Source organism: Lissotriton helveticus, chromosome 7 (genome assembly GCF_964261635.1).
Source record: "Lissotriton helveticus chromosome 7, aLisHel1.1, whole genome shotgun sequence".
Lineage (NCBI taxonomy): Eukaryota > Metazoa > Chordata > Amphibia > Caudata > Salamandridae > Lissotriton > Lissotriton helveticus.
In genome coordinates, this window is record NC_136068.1 from 516,834,190 (window position 1) to 516,855,671 (window position 21,482).

Consider the following 21,482-nt stretch of genomic DNA (forward strand, 5'->3'; position numbering starts at 1 on the left):
TGAAAACAATATGTTTCCCGTGAAGGGCGGAACTAGCTGTCTTTCTGAGCGGAGCTGCATTCAGAAAAGGGAGTGTTATTTTATTTTATTTCATTTTTTTTACGGAGTGCGTAATTGGGCTTATTCCACGCATTTGTGTGATTTACCGCTTTAAAGACTGAAAGACTCTTTTCCTTTGATAATTGATTTTTGCCAACTTCATTCTTGTGTGCTGGAATCTTCTGGCTCTTGCAGCTTGATGCGTCATCAGCCGGCGTTAGTTTTTGCCCTGCCCCTGCCCCTGCCTCAACCCCCCCCTCCCCCCCCCCCCCCCACTGGGAGCCCCTCACTTCATCTGCATCAGGGTGCGCTTCCTGATGTAAGTACTGTTTACCGAGCATGGAGCTTGTAAACCTTTAATTCACGTGCTTTTCCTGGATTGATCTTTAAGCCTGAAAACAATATGTTTCCCGTGAAGGGCGGAACTAGCTGTCTTTATGAGCGGAGCTGCATTCAGAAAAGGGAGTGTTATTTTATTTTATTTCATTTTTTTTACGGAGTGCGTAATTGGGCTTATTCCACGCATTTGTGTGATTTACCGCTTTAAAGACTGAAAGACTCTTTTCCTTTGATAATTGATTTTTGCCAACTTCATTCTTGTGTGCTGGAATCTTCTGGCTCTTGCAGCTTGATGTGTCATCAGCCGGGTTGGGTCCTTTCCCACCCAAAACAGAGCCAGCAAATCTGTGCCTCGCCAAGTATGCAACGTCAGCACGAGTGCTGGGATATGGCCCTTTGCTGCCAAACAGCTCTCCGATGAGGCCTGGCCGCAACTTATCCTGCTCTGAAGGCATGGATCTTTTCAGAGCCCAGCACATCAAAGGGCTTCTCCTCCCCTAATTATTCATGGCCGGCCACAGGCCGGCCGTACTTTCAGTTTCCCGAAACTGCTTCTCCTCACCTAATTAGGGGAGGAGAAGCCCTTTGATGTGCTTCACACCAATGCGCCTCACAGTCATTCCTAAGTCAGTACTCTGCCTCTGCCCAAGACCTGCCTTCTAACACTTTGAGCCTCGCAGGCAGGCCTGGCCAATTGCTGCTTGTTTGTATTTGCTTCGGCTGCCATTCTCAGACTCCACGATCTGCTCATGTGACATGGTTGCTCCACAAGACGCTTTACACATTACACTCATCTGCCTGAAGTGGGAGAGCATATGTCATAAGTACATATGTCCTCTTCTTTTGCCTCTGAGTTTTAAACAAGCAAAGCTGGTCCTTCTGTACTTGCAGTTTCACTTCTAATGTGTGTTGTTATTTATCATGATGTTTAGCTGAGGTGTATCACGCTCGTTCATGAGTTTGATCTTTTCATACTGTGAAATGTTTTCTAAGTTGTTTTTGATTGTCTTACCGCTGGTGGTCTCCCTGTGCTACATTTAGCCACTCACACATGCAACGCCACTCACACATGCAACGTCACTCACACATGCAACGCCACTCACACATGCAACGCCACTCACACATGCAACGCCACTCACACATGCAACGCCACTCACACATGCAACGCCACTCACACATGCAACGCCACTCACACATGCAACGCCACTCACACACGCAACGCCACTCACACACGCAACGCCACTCACACACGCAACGCCAGTCACACACGCAACGCCACTCACACACGCTACGCCACTCACACAAGCTACGCCACTCACACACGCTACGCCACTCACACACGCAACGCCACTCACACACGCAACGCCACTCACACACGCCACTCATCCACGCAACGCCACTCATCCACGCAACGCCACTCATCCATGCAACGCCACTCATCCACGCAACGCCACTCATCCACGCAACGCCACTCTTCCATTTGCAAAAAGAAAAAAGTCTAACTATTCTATTGCGAGACCTATTGCATTTCCAATGCTTGTTTGTAATATATATATATTACCTACTGGGGGGGCATGAGTTATACTTACTTGAGATAATTATAGCCTCTGAAATTCCATGGTTTTGTGTGTGTAATATCTGAACATAACATAACGTCCCTGCAACCTTTGTTTTTTCAGAGAATATATATATATAGATTAGTGCAACCGGTAAAACGAAGGAATCAAACAACACATTGAAAGATAAATTTAAACTATTGGAGAAAAAGAGCTGTGCTGAGCAGAGCAAATGGTGGGAGGCTAGGTCTTTGAAAATGTATTTAGATGTGGACAGGGTCCCTCGTGGACTCCGTATCCTCCTAGAACCCAGCTATGAAAAGCCAAAACCTACACTGTTGCGTGAATGGGCTGACTGCAACTTGGAGTCCTCTAAAAGACTTATGCACATTTTGGTAAGACATGCTGAAGCAGACAGAGCTGAACTCCTGGAAGAAATGAATAAAATTAATGAGGAAATAGATACACTTAAAGAGGAGGAGGAGGCCAATAAACTCAGGAAAGAAATGTGCACGAGGTTAAAAAAAGAGGAGGAAGTCATTAAAAAGAGAAAAACATACAAATTCTTCCGTGACAAAACCGATTTTGAAACGGGGCAAATATTTACCTTTTCTAGAAAATATGAAGCAATAAGGAAATCCAGGCAGGCTAACAAACAACCCATAGTAAAACCAACAACAGTCAGGCCGGCAAATGAGGAAATTGTCTCAACTAACTCTGAAAACAGCTCAGACCTGGACAGTGACAAAGAAAGGGCAGAGTGCGCAAGAGTGGCAGGCCCAAAAAACACGTTGGATGAGGAGCTTGAGATTTTTTGCGAGGACAGAAGGCAAACGCTACGGCCTCGGACAAAACAACAGAATTACACCGCTCAAAGAACCGAAAGTGAAGAGAGCGGAGGAAGGCCAGCAAACATAGGAGGCAAGAACAAATAAGTCCCATTGATTTAGACAAGACTGTGGTAAATCTGGCTAAAATAGAGTTGAGTCAAAGGGAGAAAGAAATATTGAGCCTGGGCCTATGGTATTGTCCAAAGAGGGATTTTAACTATGTAAACACCAGACTGGATGTCTTTAAGAGCACAAGAAAACTGAAATTGAAAAAATACTTTGTCCTAAACAAACATAAGGACAAACAAACAATGCCATCAAGCGAAATTGCTATTGGAGACGCAGCTTGTTCCCAAACAACTGCCGATCTAATGGAGGAGCTAGAAGAAATGTGGCAATGAACATCGCCCAATGAAAGTGGTCTGGTGCTAACGCAATCCATAGCAGGAACCTCGGGGCCCACCGTGCAACTTGAAGGGCTCAAAAAACCTCCCACTAAATTTAAAGCCAAGTCAACTTTCAACCCAGTCATGCTCAAAGACTCTATAGATCTCTTCCACGATCAAACAACCAAACAGTTGAAGGATCTCAATATCAAAATTCACAGAGGCAAACACAAGTACGACAAACAGATGGCAGAATACAGAGCCCTAATGGTCTAACTGCAAAAGGACCGCAATTTAGTGATTCGTGCCTCTGACAAAGGAGGAAACATCGCGCTGATGCACAGAGAGATGTATTTGAAAGAAGCCTTTTTGCAACTTAACGACAGGAACTGTTACACCAGATTTACAGGAGCAGAACTAAAGACAGTGTACATGGACTGTTATAAAAAATTGTCTAAATGGAAAACTAAGGGCCTGATTACCAAATCTGAACACAAGTTTCTGAAAAATGACCACCCAATTGTGCCTACAATGTACTTTTTGCCCAAACTGCACAAGGACCCTTTGAACCCCCAGGGCGTCCAATTATTTCAGCCAGGAACAGCTGCTTCGAACACATGTCACAATATGTGGATTTTTTTCTGCAGGAGGAAGTGAAGAGGTTGCCATCTTACATAAGTGATACCAGTGACTTTCTAAATACAATTAAAAACATTGAATGGAAGCAGGAGTATTTACTAATTGCACTGGACGTGTGTTCGTTATACACGAGTATTATACACTCAGACGGCCTCAATGCCATGAACTTCTACCTGCAGAGAGCACAACCTAACATGACTGAGCACAACAAAATGTTGGTGGACATGGTGAAGTTTTGTCTAAACAGCAATGTTTTTATGTTCAACAATATGATGTACAGGCAGTTACAGGGGGTTGCCATGGGGGCCAGCTTCTCCCCTAGTTACGCGTGCTTGCACATGGGCTATTGGGAGGAGCTGGTCCTCAGGGTGGAACACTCAGAGACAATACAAAACAGGGTGGTAACTTGGTTACGCTTTATTGATGACCTGTTTGTTATTTGGAGGGGGGATGTGACATCAGCGGAATTGTTTTTAACAGACATCAATAAAAATAATTTGAACCTCCAATTTACTGCCACCATAAGTCAAACATCTATTACATTTTTAGATACAGAAGTTTTTGTAGAACAAGGCAAACTAGAGACAAGACTACACCGTAAACCCACTGCTGGGAACTCCACCCTACACGCCAGAAGTTCACATATCAAACATCTAGTGAATAGCATCCCATATGGGGAGATGCTAAGGCTCAAAAGGATTCACAGCAGGGAGAGTGACCTGAGAGACGCCCAAAGGGAGAGCAAGAATAGATTTCTTCAAAGGGGCTATTCCAGTAAAATCATAGATGCAGCTATTCAAAAAACTGAACAAAAAGATAGATCCGAACTACTGTCAAGGGACTGCAAGTTGCCATCCGATGGGGAGGAGGCAGTCACAGGACCACCTGAATTCAGAATAATTGTGCAGTACAGCGCACAATACAAGCAAATACAATCCATCATCAGTAAGAACTGGCCATTAGTCCTCAGTGACCCAGTGATAGGAAATGATCTTCCCAAGAGACCTTCTTTCACATACAGCAGAGGGCAGTCTATGAGGGACGAGCTAGTAAAAACCAGCCCTGAGGTATTGGAGTCGACGGCCTGGTATCAAACACACACAGGCTTTTTTAATTGCAAGGTATGCAAGGCTTGCCAGCAAGCAGTTAATAAGACTTACTACCGCTCTCCATTTGACAGTAGGGAACACAAAATAGATAAGGTGTTAACATGCAAAACGGAATTTGCCGTATATATCCTGATCTGCCCATGTGATCTGCTTTATGTCGGGAGTACCAAACATCCCGTCCACAAGAGAATTCTACAGCATTTAAGAGCTATCTGCAATCAGGACAATACCTACCTTGTCGCGAGACATTTTAAAGCAAAGCACGACTCCAAGAGCAGTAAACTCAGGTACTATGTAATAGACTGCGTACCAGCGAGCAGACGAGGCGGCAATAGAGAGGACAAACTACGCCGCCTTGAAACTCATTACATAATTGCGCTGAACACTAAGTACCCGTCAGGTCTCAATATCATGGAAGATCTCTATACATGCTTGTGATGTATCCACTTGAGATATACACTGACATTTAACACATGATCTATTTTATGTGCAATATGAATTAGCATGTTTTATGGATTTTAGACTTACATTTTTTATATTGGTTTTCTTATTCTGTCTCGTTTATCCATCTTTTAGCAATATTTATTGTCATGGTTTTTTGATATACTAAACTCACAAATCAATTTTAGCCTTTTTATACCATTTTAAGGTTTTAATTATTGGCGTAATGATAAATTGATTTGTTAAATGAAGGTTTGTATATTTATTCACCTATTTACTGCTGATGATGGTTGGCAAGTTACAGATAGAGATTTGACTTTACTTAAGAAATCTGAAATCTATTTTAGTGACATGCGTTGTTTTGCACATTGAATAGTGGCCTGATTACCAGATTGAGGTATCTTACTGGTATCGTCGTGACACCCCTTCTTAGCAGCCTCTAACTGAGACTGTTGTTCTTGCCTTCTTTGCACTGTATCTCCGCCCCCTGGGGACTCTAACATTCAGGGGACATTACAAACGTATGGGGCTCCATACCGTTCCACCTAGAAAAACACCCAGGGATGTAAATAAAATGCTGCTATAATTATTATTGGTTATAAATTACCCAATACAAATGTCAGGATTTATGTTGCACACATATCCAATAATAATGAACTCAGAATTTTTAATCTCACGTTTAATGTTATTCCTCACCTTCACAAAATGTAGGCAATGTATATATATTTTTTCACTGATGTACAGGAATTTATTTATTGGCCGACATTTTATTCATTGTATAAATCATGCCAAAAGCACAATGAATTGAAAGGAAAAAACATACCGTATTGTAGTTTGCACAAGAAGATTTCTTCTATGTCTATGCACTTTGTAGGCCAAGTTTCGTAATGTCATCAGGATATATAAACCAATGCCGAAATCTTATCTGTGTCATGTGATCAAGCGCTCTGTGTAGCGCGAAACGCGTCATGATGGCTGGGAGCACCAACTTCTAATAAATCACCTTGCACTGAATTTGGGTCCGTGTCCGTGTATTCAAGACAAGTGAAGTCTGCTTTGTTGCTGGATTATCCTTTGAATATATATATATATATATATATATATATATATATATATATATATATATATATATACACACACATATATATATATATATATATATATATATATATATATATATATATATATATATATATATATATATATATATATATATATATATATATATATATATATATATATATATATATATATATATATATATATATATATATTTATATGCAAGTAAATTCTGCCTGGAAAGGAAGAAGCAGGAACCCAGATGGACGGGTAGAGAAAACTTTATTGAAACAAATTCTGCTCCAGTGGCGGCGAATGCATTTCGGACATTTTGTCCTTCATCAGCGCCCTGCACCGGACTCAAGAATCAACGTGAATGTCCTGCTGCAGTTCAAGAATAGTACCAACGGGTCCGCTCCTCCCCCTTGATGATCGCATTCACCTGTTGCAGTTTTTTCCCATCTTGGAACTGCAACTCCCACAAATGCCGTGTGGCAACAAAGTTGGTTTGTTAAAATAACGGGGATGGAAGGTAAGTTGTTCTGCGCGGTTCCCAATAGCTGGCAGGCACGTTGACACCATCTGCAAAATCCTCCCACTTTGGTCTCCCCTCGAGTCCCCTTTACTGCCACAGCCTCCAGCTTCAAGAGTCAATGGGGCAGGGACTAAGATGCGCAATGCAAATTGTCCGACAGAGGTACAATACCTCAACTGCTTTTTCACTCCTTCAACCAGGGCGGGTACCAGGAAATTCGTATCCGAACAAGCAAGGAAGCCATGAGGCGTGCCAGTAGAAGCCTGGACCCAAACACGTGGCAGGGGTATCCTGAACTGCGCTGCTGGCAAACGCAGGAATATGTGCAAGTAAATTCTTCCTGGAAAGGAAGAAGCAGGAACCCAGGGGGACGGGTAGAGGAAACTTTAATTAAACAAATTCTGCTCCAGTGGCGGCGAATGCATTTCGGACATTTTTTCCTTCATCAGCGCCCTGCACCGGACTCAAGAATCAACGTGAATGTCCTGCTGCAGTTCAAGAATAGTACCAACGGGTCCGCTCCTCCCCCTTGATGATCGCATTCACCTGTTGCAGTTTTTTCCCATCTTGGAACTGCAACTCCCACAATGCCGTGTGGCAGCAAAGTTGGTTGGTGAAAATAACGGGGATGGAAGGTAAGTTGTTCTGCGCGGTTCCCAATAGCTGGCAGGCACGTTGACACCATCTGCAAAATCCTCCCACTTTGGTCTCCCCTCGAGTCCCCTTTACTGCCACAGCCTCCAGCTTCAAGAGTCAATGGGGCAGGGACTAAGATGCGCAATGCAAATTGTCCAACAGAGGTACAATACCTCAACTGCTTTTTCACTCCTTCAACAAGGGCGGGTACCAGGAAATCCGTATCCGAACAAGCAAGGAAGCCGTGAGGCGTGCCAGTAGAAGCCTGGACCCAGAGTGCTGCAGGGAGGGGGCGGGGCCTCCGGTGCGATGCTGGTCTTTTTTTTATTTTTTAAGAAGGGGAGCTGTGTGGCCCCCCTTCCTTTCCTATTTTATTGACCCTGGGGACCCCGTCCCCAGGACCTGACCTCTACTTATGTATTTATTTATTTTTAAATGGAAGGGGGCTGTGTGGCTCCCCTCAGGAGGCCATTTTTGGCCCCGGGGACCCCATCCCCGGGGCATGGTCAGTGTTTTTTTTTAAAGAAAATTATTGGAGGAGGGCTGCGTAGACCCTCTCCTCAGGCCATTTATTGCCCGGGGGACCCCATCCCCAGGGGCCGGCCTTTGCATTGTTTTTTTTAAAATCATTTTTTTATTATGGTGGGGGCACGCGGCCCCCTCCCGGTCCAATCATGGCCCCGGGGACCCCATCCCCCGGGTCCTGGCCTCTCGTTGGGGACCGTGGGGGGGTCCCCAATTCGCCCACAGTCCCTGCTCTCTCTTCCAAAAACCAAACCAGAGTTTGCAATGACAGGGCGGGAGCCTCGATTGCAAACAGCAGTGTCCTGGGGGTGAGCACCCTGGGACACTGCAGGAGTTGGCCCTGGGGGGTGGCGGTCCCCAGGGCCATCACTGGCTCCAGGAGGGGGGCCGCGCGGCCCTCCTCCCACCTATGGAACCGCCCCGGGGAGGTGGCTTGTATTTTAGTGCCCCGGGAGGTGACGGCCCCCGGGGCGTGTGCGGGGGCTCGAATCCCCCAACACAGGTAAATTTGTTTTTTTAAAAAGAAGCCCCGCGGTGGCAGTCCTCGGGGCTGTGGGGGGTGGTGTGCCCCAGCAAACATAATTAATGAGTGCCCCGGGGGTGGCGGTCCCCGGGGCTTGGGGGGCCTTAGAGGCCCCCCAAACTTTAAAAATAACAAGCCCTGGGAGGTGGTGGTCACCGGGGCAGCGGGGGCCGTGTGCCCCTGCAAATATTTATGCAAAGCCCCGGGGGTGGCGGTCCCCGGGGTAGTGTGGGGGGGATTGGGGCCCCCCACACATGTTTCTTACTGCCCCCAGTGACCTGGCCCACCGGGGAGCTTCAATTAAATGAAGCGCGGAGCCCAAGCTTTTTTATTTTTTTTATTTTCTCGTCCGGATTCGCGCAGGATCAAAGATGTAAATGAAATGAGTGAATCTGTGTGTGAAGTTCAAACTCTTAATAGTTGTAACTATAATGTCAAACGTGTCAATGATGACAGTAAATCTTTATCATGGACAACAGAGAACTACGCAACAAGTGTTACTTTTTGTGGAAGTGAGGGTCAACTTTCTAACAGTCAGGAGTGTTTAGCCTGAGCAATGACAATGACATGTAGGAAATGTGGAAAGAAAGACCATTATGCTAGAGTTTGTCATAGTGAGAAGTACACAAGGTAACTACAGACAATGAAAAGAAGGTAATTTTGAGGACAAGGGAAGATGGGGAAGTTGACTGTGGACCCATAACATTACCGGAGTGTGAGATCAAAGTTAGTGGAAAGAAGCTGATGGTGATGCTGGATTCAGGTGCGCCTTATACGATGATAGGTGACAAAAACTGGAATATTTTCGGTGATGGCAATATCCAGTTGGCTCCTCCTGGCATAAGCCCTGTGGGATATGGGGGCATGGAAACTAAGGCACTTGGATATTCTGTTATGAGAATCCAATTTCAGAATAGGGAAACGCTTGGCAAAATGTACGCAAAAGCAAACGTGCAGACTTCCCACACTCAAAACAGGTACAGCACAGGTAGTAGTAGTGTGAACTGATTACACAAAACAGGTAGAACACAGAAAACATGGGGCATGCTCCTTCACACAAAAGAGGTACAGCATGGGAAGCAGCAGTGCAGTCCGTGTTACTAAAAAATTGGTATAGCACAGGAATTGGCAATCAATCATGAGCAGGTCCTTGTGCCAGGTCCCCCTCGCTGCCTCTAGCGGATCTCCCCTGCTGAAGCTGGTGCGCTGCTGATGTTGCCACTTTCCTCTCCAGCTCACCACCGCCTGCAGCTCCTGCCTTACTGTGGTCACTTTGCTCTTTTTTTTGCGTTTTCTGTGCCAGTCTAGATTATTCTACTCCTGTTAGTTTAATTGTTCTCACTTTGCTTTATTTTGTTTTATCTGTGCCTGATTAGCCTTTTTCCTTCCTGTTTAGTTAGCCTGTGCGCATATTTCACTTTTTTGCTGCTGTACCTGTTTTAGCAAGCCAGCCAGCCATGTATTTTTTGCTGTTTCTACCTCTTCCGTCTCCCTCTGCCGTGTGCACCTCCCTCCCCCAGGACCTGCTTAATGGAGGCAACAGCACAGCCGCACTGCCGATGTGCCAAAGGCAAGCCTGTCTGCGGCCGTCAATGCCTGGACCGCGCCCAACGGCAGGAACCCTGACTCTCTGGCCACCCACCCATACTCCACCGCCGAGCTCCTGGACCTGGACCCCAGACGCCGCAACAACTGCTGCATTGCCTCTCCCTGGTCAATGGAAGGACCCTTCACCTGCTGCCACTTCCACTTCACATGCAACACAGGACAGCCCACTCCCAACAGGAGACCATGAACACAGCTCCAGTGCATTCTGCTCAACGCCCAGTCACTAGGCAGACACAACACAGCAATCTGGGACACCATCACCACCCTCACATACATTGTGATCTCGATCATTGAGACTTGGCGTAACCCCTCCTGAACCCCTGACATCGTCACTGCAATGCCGGACGCTGCAGGTTTATACACCAAGACTGCACCAACAAACATGGAGGAGGCATCACCATCATCCACAAGGAAACTCTCAGCTGCTCCACCACCGAAGAAGACAACACCTCCATCATGAAACACCTCAACATCCAACTCTAAACCATCACCATGACAACCTTCACCTACAGACCCCCAGGACCGAGACCCAGCTTCCGCGCTGCCATCTGCGAATTCATCACTCCTGTAGCTATTGACTCCAAGCACTACATCTTCCTCAGCCACCTCAACTTCCACCTTGATGACCCCAAAAATGCCAACTCTACCAACCTCCCGGAAAGCTTGAGCAACATAGGCCTCACCCAACTTGTCACCGAGCGCAGGACACACGCTTCACATCCAGCAACAGAGCCAAGTACAGCCATGTCACCAAACTCACCAGGACTGACCATGCCATCATCCACTTCACCATCACAGCCTCCCGGTGCACCACCACCAGGACCCTAAGCTCCTGCCACCGCAGCTGGGACAAAGTGACAGAAACACAATGGATGGAGGCCCTCAACACCAGCTATCCCAACACTGCATCCAACCTGGTACATGCATAACAAATTTCTCTAACTGGACACCATCTGCACCAACAGATTCACCACCTTAAAGCCACCAGAACCAGCAGATCCATAAAACAAGCCAGCTGGTACACACCAGAAATCAGGACCATCAAACGCAAGTGCAAATGACTAGAAAGACGATGGTGCACCACCAGAGACCCCACAGACTGATCTGTCTTCAAGGCAAACCTCAACAAATACCACCAACACATCAAGGACACAAAAGAGACACCCTGACAGACCAAATCAAACATAGCACCAACTGCAGTAAAGAACTCTTCAACATCTTCAGAGAGTTCTCCTGCCTGTCAGCCATCGAGAACACGGTCCGCCCTTTCCAGGAACTCTGCAACACTCTGGCGAACTACTTCCACAGCAAGATATCCACCATCTACAGCAACTTCGATCCCCAACCCACGGAGGTCGACCTCAACAACCTCCTCTCACCAACTGACACCATCCACTCTGGAGCTCCCACAAACCCCTGCCCCTACCACTTCTTCAACCTCAGAAACAGAGAAATCAACTCAGAGCTTAGCCACATTGTTAACGCATCCCCAGAAGGCAACTCAAGACCTGGCTCTTTTATTGAGACCAGCAAGACCTTTGCGCTGGTGTACCCTCTGGGGTATTGTGATGCGCTCAATAAATACTGATTCATTGATTGAGCATGGGGTCAATCTGTTGGGGTTGGCGATATCAAGGAGGGATGGGGATTACCTTGAATCCTAATGCATCTGAATGAGTGCTTTTGTTGACAAACTCTGATCTGGTTATCAATATTTAATTACAGCTCCTCAAGCTATTTGTATCTGAATTAGGATTGCTTACAGGTTTTGAGCATTAAATCATCTTGAAGAAGAATGCCATACCTTGTGTCCATAAAATGAGAATGAAGCGAGGATGCTGTAAATAAAGAGGAATGTGAAGTTTTTGAAGCCTTTAACTCTGAAGGGGTTCCTGGTGAGTGGTTGGACTGATATCAAAGAAGCGCTCAGTCTGACTAGAGGGTTTTGGAATGTACATTTATGAACTAGGTATTGTGGAAGGAATTATTTTTAGGGACAATGGTTTGATTACTCCATTGGGATTGAAACAGAATATGATCAACTTGGAACATGAAGGACACCAGAGAAGAAATTGAACTAAGGAGGACTGCCAAGTGGAGGGGATAGGAAAAGGATTGTCGGCAGTGTGCAAATAGTTAACAAGTTTAAAGCTACACTCACTACCCATCTTCCTCCAGCAGGCAATACTTCTGAGTCATAGATGAAATTGGGGCATGACATCATTAGTTCTTTTGACTAGCTGTCCCAAAATGAAAGTTATGTTTGGTTGATTATACCTCCAAGTGGGTAGTAAACTAAGGGCCTTATTACGACTTTGGTGGTCCTACAGCGGGCGGTGCAATGCACCACCTGCTGTAGGACTTCCCAACCCGTGGTGCTGGCCCCCACCAGATTATGAGTTAAATCCTGGTCTGGGGCAGTGGTATAAGACGGTGGTCTGTCAGGCTCATTGAAGAGCCTGACATGCAGACCGTCATTCTCAGAGCGCGGACTGCACCTTCCTGCATGGTGTGGCATACATGCAACACCATGCAGGAACTGGGGGTGCAAAGCCAAGGGACACTACATTGCCACAAGAATCTAACTCTAGGAGGATTTGTAAGAAACTTGGTGGACAGATTACAACACACCCAATTGTGTTTCCTAGGAATCTCCCTTATTGTTTGTTAGAATTGAAACGTTACTGTCCGAGTATTCCTATTTTATTCTGTATTAAGTTAGCATTCATGGCGCCATTTTATTAGCAGCCGCCATTTTGTTCTATGATCGAAGCCAGACTTCTTTCTTGTACCGTTTGTTTCAGTGGAAATAGCCTCGCTTGTTGTTTTATTTTTCAAGGCTGAACTTCGTTGCACTAATAAATAGATTGTTCTGTGTTTGCATACCTTTTTTCGTATGTAGCCCTACTCCCACTGTTCAGAGAGACGGGCACGGGCTGATCAACCTTGAGACTAAGATATGGTGTTCTCGGTCTCAGGATGGTAGATCCTCCTTCTGGGCCACCTTTGTTAACTTGCTCCAGCTGGAAAATTCTAGTCTGGGCGGGTCCTGTTGGGTATTGGAAATGTATAATATTAGATGTTATGTTGGCTGGAGTCAGTCCCTCTGCAGTCATCTTAGGAGGCTGGTCAGACAGGGCTCCGAAGCAGTGCAATACTAATAAATTAATTGGTTTGTAATCCCTACTGTCTCTACTGTCTGTCTTCCATTTGTATGGAAGGCTGAGAGGTGGTCGCGAGTGACCTAGGTGACCCTAATCGGGTTACTTCCTTTATCTTTCCAAAAGGAAGAAAGCCTTATTCTAAACTTAGTACCGCACAATTAAAGCAAGGAAGAATGAGATGTGAAGATGATGTATTAGAGGAGGTTGTATCCTTTGGAGGAAAGAGTACAAAAATATATAAGTCCAGGTATTTTGAAAAGAATTTAGTGGAGAGTAAACAGTGAAAGGCTGGGGATGCGGTCCTTGTGAAAAAAAAATGCACACATTAATAAAAAGAGTTATCCAGATTCATTGGCCTTTATGTCATAAATAAGGTTTTGAAGAATCTAGTTGTTTTGGACTCCAATGATATTTGGAGTATGTCCAACCTGGTGAAGTCTAATGCTGCTCAGGAGGGATTCGATGATGGAACCTCAACAAAGAATGACTGTTCTACTTCAGGAATTGATGATGAGTTAATTGGAATATCGGAGAGAAGGAAAAGGATGACAAATTAAGTGGCAAGGGGGATTTGTAATGAGATAACGCTTCCCATCATAATACCTAGGCAAGACCAAGCATGTGTTTTTCCTTTCTAGAGTTGGTTTTATAGTTGCTTTGTTCTATGCATTTTATGTTTTTAATTGCAATTATATTTATTTATACCAATCCTCTAGAAGTTTAATATTTAAAAATTTGCAAACATTCGTGACAAGAATTTTCAATTCTATTAAGGACACGGAGGCGAGGATTATGCTTTCTCCATTTCTTTACTACAGACAGCAGCCAATAGGAATACAGTAAAGAAAACAGAAACTACAACACCCATGAACACCTGGGCTACCATAGAGACTGTATCCCTATATAAACCGGATAGAGGATATCACTTCCTCTTTCTTTGCGTAACAGTTAATCAGAAAAAAGTCAAAAGTCAACTCAAGTGAACCGGAGCCATCCAGTAGGAGACATCCCAAGTCCAAAGGAAGGCGAAAACAGGTGAAGGAAATCCCAGGAACCAAGTAGTCGGAAGACGCAGCAAACAGCTACAAGTCCGGAAACCAACAGCGAAGGCCAAAGAACAGAATGGACTGCAGAAAATCCTCACTTCTGATCAGATCCTGAAAGAAAAATCAGAGCCGTAACACACCATCCCAAAACCAAGGAACACCAAGGAATTAAGGGTAGGGAAGAGACATTGCAATAAAAGAAACCAGAACAATGTCATAACATATACAAGCATACAGTAAAAATATGCAGATAAAACATATGGGTGGGATAATCCTCGCCTCCGTGTCCTTAATAGAATTGAAAATTCTTGTCACGAATGTTTGCAAATTTTTAATTCTATGGCAGGACAGGAGGCTCAGATTATGCTTGTTCAAAGCTGCGCCACCACAACAGAAGCAATATCAACAATTGGCTTGAAATAAAATGTTTTGAAAACAGAATCGGAAGACCAATCAGCGGCCTTCATAATATCAGTCAAAGTCACTCCAACAGAATAGGCTTTAGATGCCATCGCTCCCCGAGCAGAATGGGCTCCGAAAATGGAGACATCAATTCCAGCTTCAGACATAAGCCAACGCACCCAGCACGCCAAGGTAGCAGGCGCCACAGGCCTAAAGGGCTTTTGCAAAGCAATTAATAACTGACCAGACAAGTCCTGCCGAAAAGGAGCTGTACTCACCTCATAATCCTTTATGCATTGTACAACACATAATTTGGAATTCTGCGGAAAAGCAGGATACGTGACAGAAGCGGTATTACATTTAGTACGTCTAGAGATGGTGAAAGTGACTCCGTCCGGAGAGAAAGATCTACCCGCCAAGTCCAAGGCCCGAACATCCGACACCCTCTTGCAGGATACCAAACATAAAAGCATTGTCAACTTTGCTGATAACTGTTTCCGGAACAAGGAAGCGTTAGCAGGCCAAGACTCCAGAAAACGTAAAACAATGGAGACATCCCAGAGAGTCACATACTTGGGACAAGGCGGATTTACCAGCCTGACACCCCGTAGAAGTTTAGAAATTAAGGGATGTTCCCCCACAGGTTTCCCATCAACCATGTCATGGCCCGCAGAAATCGCAGAGCGAAAAGAATTGACCGTCCTGTAAGCAAGACCTGAAGAGGCCAGAGAAGCGAGAAAATTCACCACTACAGTAACATCTGCTGAAGCGGGATCCAAATCCCGTTCAGAACACCAAGTACCCCATCGTCGCCAAGCGGAGACATAACGCTTGTGGGTATTGGGGGCCCAGGCCTCTCCGATAAACTTTGCAGCGTCTCCAGATAATCCCGAGACCTGCCAGCGTTCCCCGAAATCCGCCACGCGACCAACCGGAGATGACCTGACCGAATGAGAGGATGAGGGTTGAGCAGGGGATCCAACAACAGGTTCTTCTTCTGAGGAAGAAGGAGCGGCGTCCAGCAACTCACCTCCATCAGATCCGGAAACCAAGCTTGAGCCCTCCAAAGAGGAGTTATCAGAATGATCTCCGACCGAAAGAGCTTTGTCCGAGCCAACACCCGCGGAATCATTGCGAACGGGGGAAACGCATAACAGAGGTGGTGAGGCCAGTGCTGCAGAAAGGCATCCGTGGCCAGAGCCTCCGGATCCGGACGCCAACTGTAAAACTTGGGCAGTTGAGCATTGAGGCGGGAAGCGAACAGATCTATCAACGGACGACCCCAAATGCGGGAGAGACTCCGAAACACCCTGGGGTGAAGCCTCCAGTCGCTGAAATCCAGCAGATGTCGAGAGTGCCAATCGGCCACCTGATTGTCGCGACCCGGGAGATACTCCGCAATAAGAGTGATCCTCCGCTGGAGGCAATAATGCCAGAAATCTTTGGCGATCTCCGCCAAGAGTCTCGATCTCGTCCCCCCTAGTTTGTTGACGTACCGAACCGCAGAAACGTTGTCCATGCGGAGAAGTATGCAACAATTCATCGCTTGCGGGGCAAGACAACGGATCGCAAATGAGCCCGCCAGGAGCTCCATACAATTGATATGAAGATCCAATTCCTCGCGAGACCAACGACCTCCCGTCGTCACCGACCCGCAACGGGCTCCCCAGCCTTGAAGACTGGCATCCGATTCCAGAACGACATCCGGGGTAGACCCGAAGAGGGCTTTCCCGTTCCAAGCTTCCATGTGTTGAAGCCACCATAGCATCTCTGATTTGGCCTCCTCCGAAAGTGGAACCAGATCGGAATAACTCAGTCCTTTCTGCAAATGTCTGATCTTGAGCCGTTGAAGGGCCCGGTAATGCAACGGACCCGGAAAAATTGCCTGATTTGAGGAAGCCAGAAGGCCGACAATCCGAGCAATCGATCTCAACGACACACTCCATTCGGACAAGAGTGATTTCAACTCCCTCTTGATGGACCTGATCTTCTGGGATGGCAGAAGGAGCTGACAAGAGATCGAATCCACCAGAAATCCCAAGAACTCGATCGACTGAGTGGGAAGCAAAAGAGATTTTTGAGGATTTACTAGAAATCCGAGAGATTGCAAAAGGTCCACCGTCCAATTCAAGTGCGTTTGCAACTGAATCGGACATTGAGCCATCAGAAGAATGTCGTCGAGGTAAATTATTAGACGAACACCGCGCGCCCTCAGAAATTCCACAACCGGCCGAAGAAGCTTCGTGAAGCACCAAGGTGCTGACGAGAGGCCGAATGGGAGTACCGTGTACTCGTACCAAATCCCCAACCACTGAAACTGGAGATACCTGCGATGTGGGTGAAACAGTGGGACCGACAAGTACGCGTCTTTCAAATCCAGGCGAACCATCCAGTCGCCCTCGCGAAGAAGATCCCTGAGTAGATGGATGCCTTCCATCTTGAAGTTGCGATAGACCACCCCGCCGTTGAAGTCTCGGTGATTGAGAACTAATCGTGCTCCGCCCCCTTTCTTCTGCACTAGGAAGACGTTGCTCACAAACCCCTGAGGATGGAGTGTTGTTTGAACTACAGCCCCTTTTGCGAGAAGAGATGTGATTTCCTCGGAGAGGATCTTTTGATCTTGAAGGGAAAAATGAAGGGGAGTAGGAAGACGAGACTGACAGGGGGAGCTGTAAAACTCTATCCTGTATCCCTGAACTGTTTGCAACACCCAAGCATCGCTGGAGATCATGTGCCAGTTCTCTAGAAAAAAACGCAGTCTGCCCCCCAGAACAACCTCTGAATAAGGAATTATCCTCACCTGAATTGGAGTACTCCTGTCTTCCTCCCTGATTTCTGCCATATCCTCCTTTATTGCCTTGCCCACGACCTTTACGGGAGGGGTAAAAATTAGCCTTTGAACCGGAGTTGAAGGACTGATTACCTCCCTGTTGGGACTGGTTGCCACGCTGCTGGCCAGAGCCTCGGCCGAACGAACGTCCCCTAGAACGTCCGGCCCGCCTAAAAACCGGACGGAAAGCTCTACGAAGAGAATTCTGCGCCTTATCCAGGCCACTGAAAGTTGCAACGAACTTTGTCAGCTCTTTAAGAAAAGGCTGTCCGAACAGCAGACCTTGAGCCAAAGGACCCGATTCCGAAGAGGCCAATTCTGTCAACTTCGGATCCATCTTTAAAAGAATGGACCGCCGACGCTCCGTGGACAGAGCACAATTGGCGTTTCCCAACATGCACACTGCTCGCTGAGCCCAACCAATTAAATCATCAGGGTCAATAGAAGAATTAGACTCTTTTGCGAGATACCCCAGGTCCAGCAATTTGGTCAGAGGACCAAGCAAATCCAGAAGCTTATCCTGGCAGATACGCCAGGAACGGTCAATACCCTTAGAGGGATCTTTGGTAAACTTCTTGAGGTAAGTCAGAATTGTGGGATCCACCTCCGGAGTACAAGCAAGCTTGTCTGCCAAATCTGGCCGGGGGCATTCTGAGCGCAGACGAGTGCGCACCTCCTGATCAAAAGGTTCTCTGATATGATCCTGAACATATTCAGCAACTTCAACGGAAGGGAGCCAAGATTTAGAGTTAGGGTAGACAATGTCCGCCGGTTCAAAAGTCAAAACTTGAGGTCTGGACGGAGCGTCCACATAGTGCTCCTTTCGGGCCTTTTTGGCAGGGGGAGGTGCATAAGGGTCAGAAGAAGAAGAAGAGGAATCATCCGTGTCATCAGGAGTATGAGATGCCTTAGAACACTTTTTAGAAATACTGGTCGACTGCAGAGTTTTTGCCAACTTTGAAAAATCTTGAGTATGTGGGTTCTTAGGTGATTTACTGGATTTCTTCGATGAGGTGGAAGGAAGCCAACCTTGCTGGGTGGCATAATCCGTCAAATGACGCTTGAGAGGACCTATAGCGCGAACCAGCGCCGTTTTAACTGATTGTTGCACCCCCTGGTCAAGGGCGGTCACCAATGTGTCCTCAAAGGACTCCTGGTCATTGTCGACCGCATAAAAGTCGTCCTCCTCTTCACCATACTCAGCCATGGTGAAATAAGCACAAAAAAATATAGCAAAATGACAAAGAAGCAATGAACAGTAAATTGTCTTTGAAAGCCCACAGAGGAGAACGCAAGTGGCCAAAATATAATGAAACCACACAGTGGGAGTGACAGAAAAACCCCAAGCAAGCCCTGAAGCAAGTAAAGAAGGAATAAAATGTGGAGGGAACCGGCTTGCCAAAGAATATGCCACTCTAGGCCAAAAGCCTCTATAAATTTTCCAACCCCCACTCTAAACTGGGCAGGGGCGTCAGTTTGGGGCTCCCTGGCAGGCTGTGGGCGAAAGGCTTCTCCAAAACGCTGCCTCAGGCGTGTTTGTCACCGCACAACAAGCGGAGCCCGCCTGCACACATTCAGGAAGGAGCGTCGCGCGACTGAAGCGCGCGACCTCCAGAGCCCCGTTCCCACTCCACTAGCAGCAAAACACGGGCTCTGCGCCCGAGTATAAGGAGAGGCGACCCGCGCTCTCAGAACCAGAAGCGCCGCAAACCGGAGCGGCGAAACAGAGGAAAACAGTACCGGCAATGCATAGAACACAACAGGTGAGCGCCGAACGAGCGCAAGTGTAAACACATTGGCAAAGCGATCTATTAAGCAAGCGCTAAGACGGTACAGTCATCAAAACCATAAACAAAGCACATATGAAGCAAGAAATAGATAGAAAACTTAACTCGGCTGCGAAGCAGCAAAGAAAGAGGAAGTGATATCCTCTATCCGGTTTATATAGGGATACAGTCTCTATGGTAGCCCAGGTGTTCATGGGTGTTGTAGTTTCTGTTTTCTTTACTGTATTCCTATTGGCTGCTGTCTGTAGTAAAGAAATGGAGAAAGCATAATCTGAGCCTCCTGTCCTGCCATAGAATTCATGGGAGGGAGATATGATACAGCACTCTTAGAAAGACCCACGGTATATCATTTGAAACTCCTATATATGCATTTCAAGTGACTTAACGGTTAGAGCGTTCGACTTTGAAGCAGGGTAACCAGGTTGAAGTCTGGCGGGAGGGTCAAACTATCTGTGATTCTGAGAAAATTATGTAATCTCCCCGTACTTAAAAATGAACGTGTCCCTCTGTAATGCAACGGGTGCTCATGTAAAGCGCTCTGATAACTTCGGATCAAGTTCGCGCAATATAAAACTGCAAGGAAAAATAAATTCATATTGAGGGCTATGGCTGAATGGCATGGCCTACAAGCCTTTTGGGCGGAATGCGGCAAAATCACATTCCCCCATCGTGTATTCATTTGGAATCACGGTTTTCTTCATTTATACGCCTGTTCAAAAGAACAACAGTGGTTTCAATGAGAATTAACAATTGGGGCCCCAAACATTGAAATGTCGCGTGGGAATTAAATTTGGGATTGCAAGAAGTCTCTCCCTGGAAAGAAGAGTGTTCTTTTAGTTACGGCTATTGGTTGCAGAACCTGTGTACTGTAAACTACTAAAGCATGATGCCTCAAAAGGTTCACAGTTCTTTGTATATGCGGAAGTGCTTTGATACTTAAAGGTGCTAGTTCAGTGAATCACCTCTGCCCTCTTGTGGCCACTTTGTAAATTACTTGCTTAATGTTACAGCAGTGATACTTCCCCAATGTCGACTAACAAAGGAAAATGGCTAATAAAATTAACAGGAAAGCGGAGTGGGGGGAGGGGTCAATTTGCCTAGTAACAAAAGACACACATTGGTTTTCATTGATTATTTTTAAAAATGGGTGTATTTTAGTTTGACCTCTTTTCCCAACAGTGATGTTATAATTAACATTTTTCAAATAATTGTTGATGGAGAAGGAGCACTCAAAGGGTTTTTTACAGGCAATGGCATCCACTTCACATCAGTGTGCACGACTGACTTTATTGAGAGTTTTCACATTGCCCATCTTAGAATTCCGCTTTACTCACCTTCTGCCAATGATTTGGTTCAACACATAAATGAGTTCTTAAAGAAAGTGTGTAAACAGCCTTGACCATGAGTCTTGAGGTCAAAACTTTTCTCAGGGATAAAGCTTGTTCATATATAGTAACTCCACACAGTACAACAAATATGTCCCCATTTCTTGATGGCAAAAGATTTCCAAGGGCTTCAGTTTGTCCTGGCTGGGTGAGAGATGTAAGCAAAAGGAGCACACCTGACTTGCTGACTATTGCATCCAGAGTTGAAGCAAGGCAAAATCATTCAACTGACAATCAAGGGTCATCTTAGATTGAAAATGCAAATGAGTTGTTACTTACACAAAGGCAACCTGATACATTGTTCGCGAACAATGTAATGATTGCATTACGTCCTGTAACATCAGGGCTGTACGCAATACTACTATGCCTTCTACATTCAAGGGTTACTATATGTCTTACAAAAACAAATTACTGATGTAGAGATGTAAATATTTTATTGTTATGCTTATTTTAGATATTTGTATTTTATATTGCTTTCATCAGAATTATTTAGCTTTGTTTTTCAAAAAGGGGAAGGTGTTGTACCATAAGACATTGCAGTGATGTATTGAGTGCAGGGTACCTTTAAGGACTTGTTATTAGCAAGCGAGCTCCTGCTTCGAGAGCAAGCTCAGTTGTCAAAAGTAAAGGCATTCCAGTTGCT

The 21,482-nt window shown here is 45.8% G+C and overlaps 2 protein-coding genes across 2 annotated transcripts in view; both read right to left on the reverse strand.

Moving 5' to 3' along the window:
• LOC144768692 (zinc-binding protein A33-like) overlaps positions 1–21,482 on the reverse strand; it is a 324,408-nt gene that overhangs the window by 182,077 nt on the left and 120,849 nt on the right. The window lies entirely within an intron of this gene.
• On the reverse strand, positions 15,586–18,874 carry LOC144767049 (uncharacterized). The gene is made up of 2 exons (XM_078650685.1): positions 17,638–18,874; positions 15,586–15,779 (listed from the first exon to the last, which is right to left on the reverse strand). The coding sequence occupies exons 1-2, from the start codon at positions 18,872–18,874 to the stop codon at positions 15,586–15,588; spliced, it is 1,431 nt and encodes a 476-aa protein (XP_078506811.1).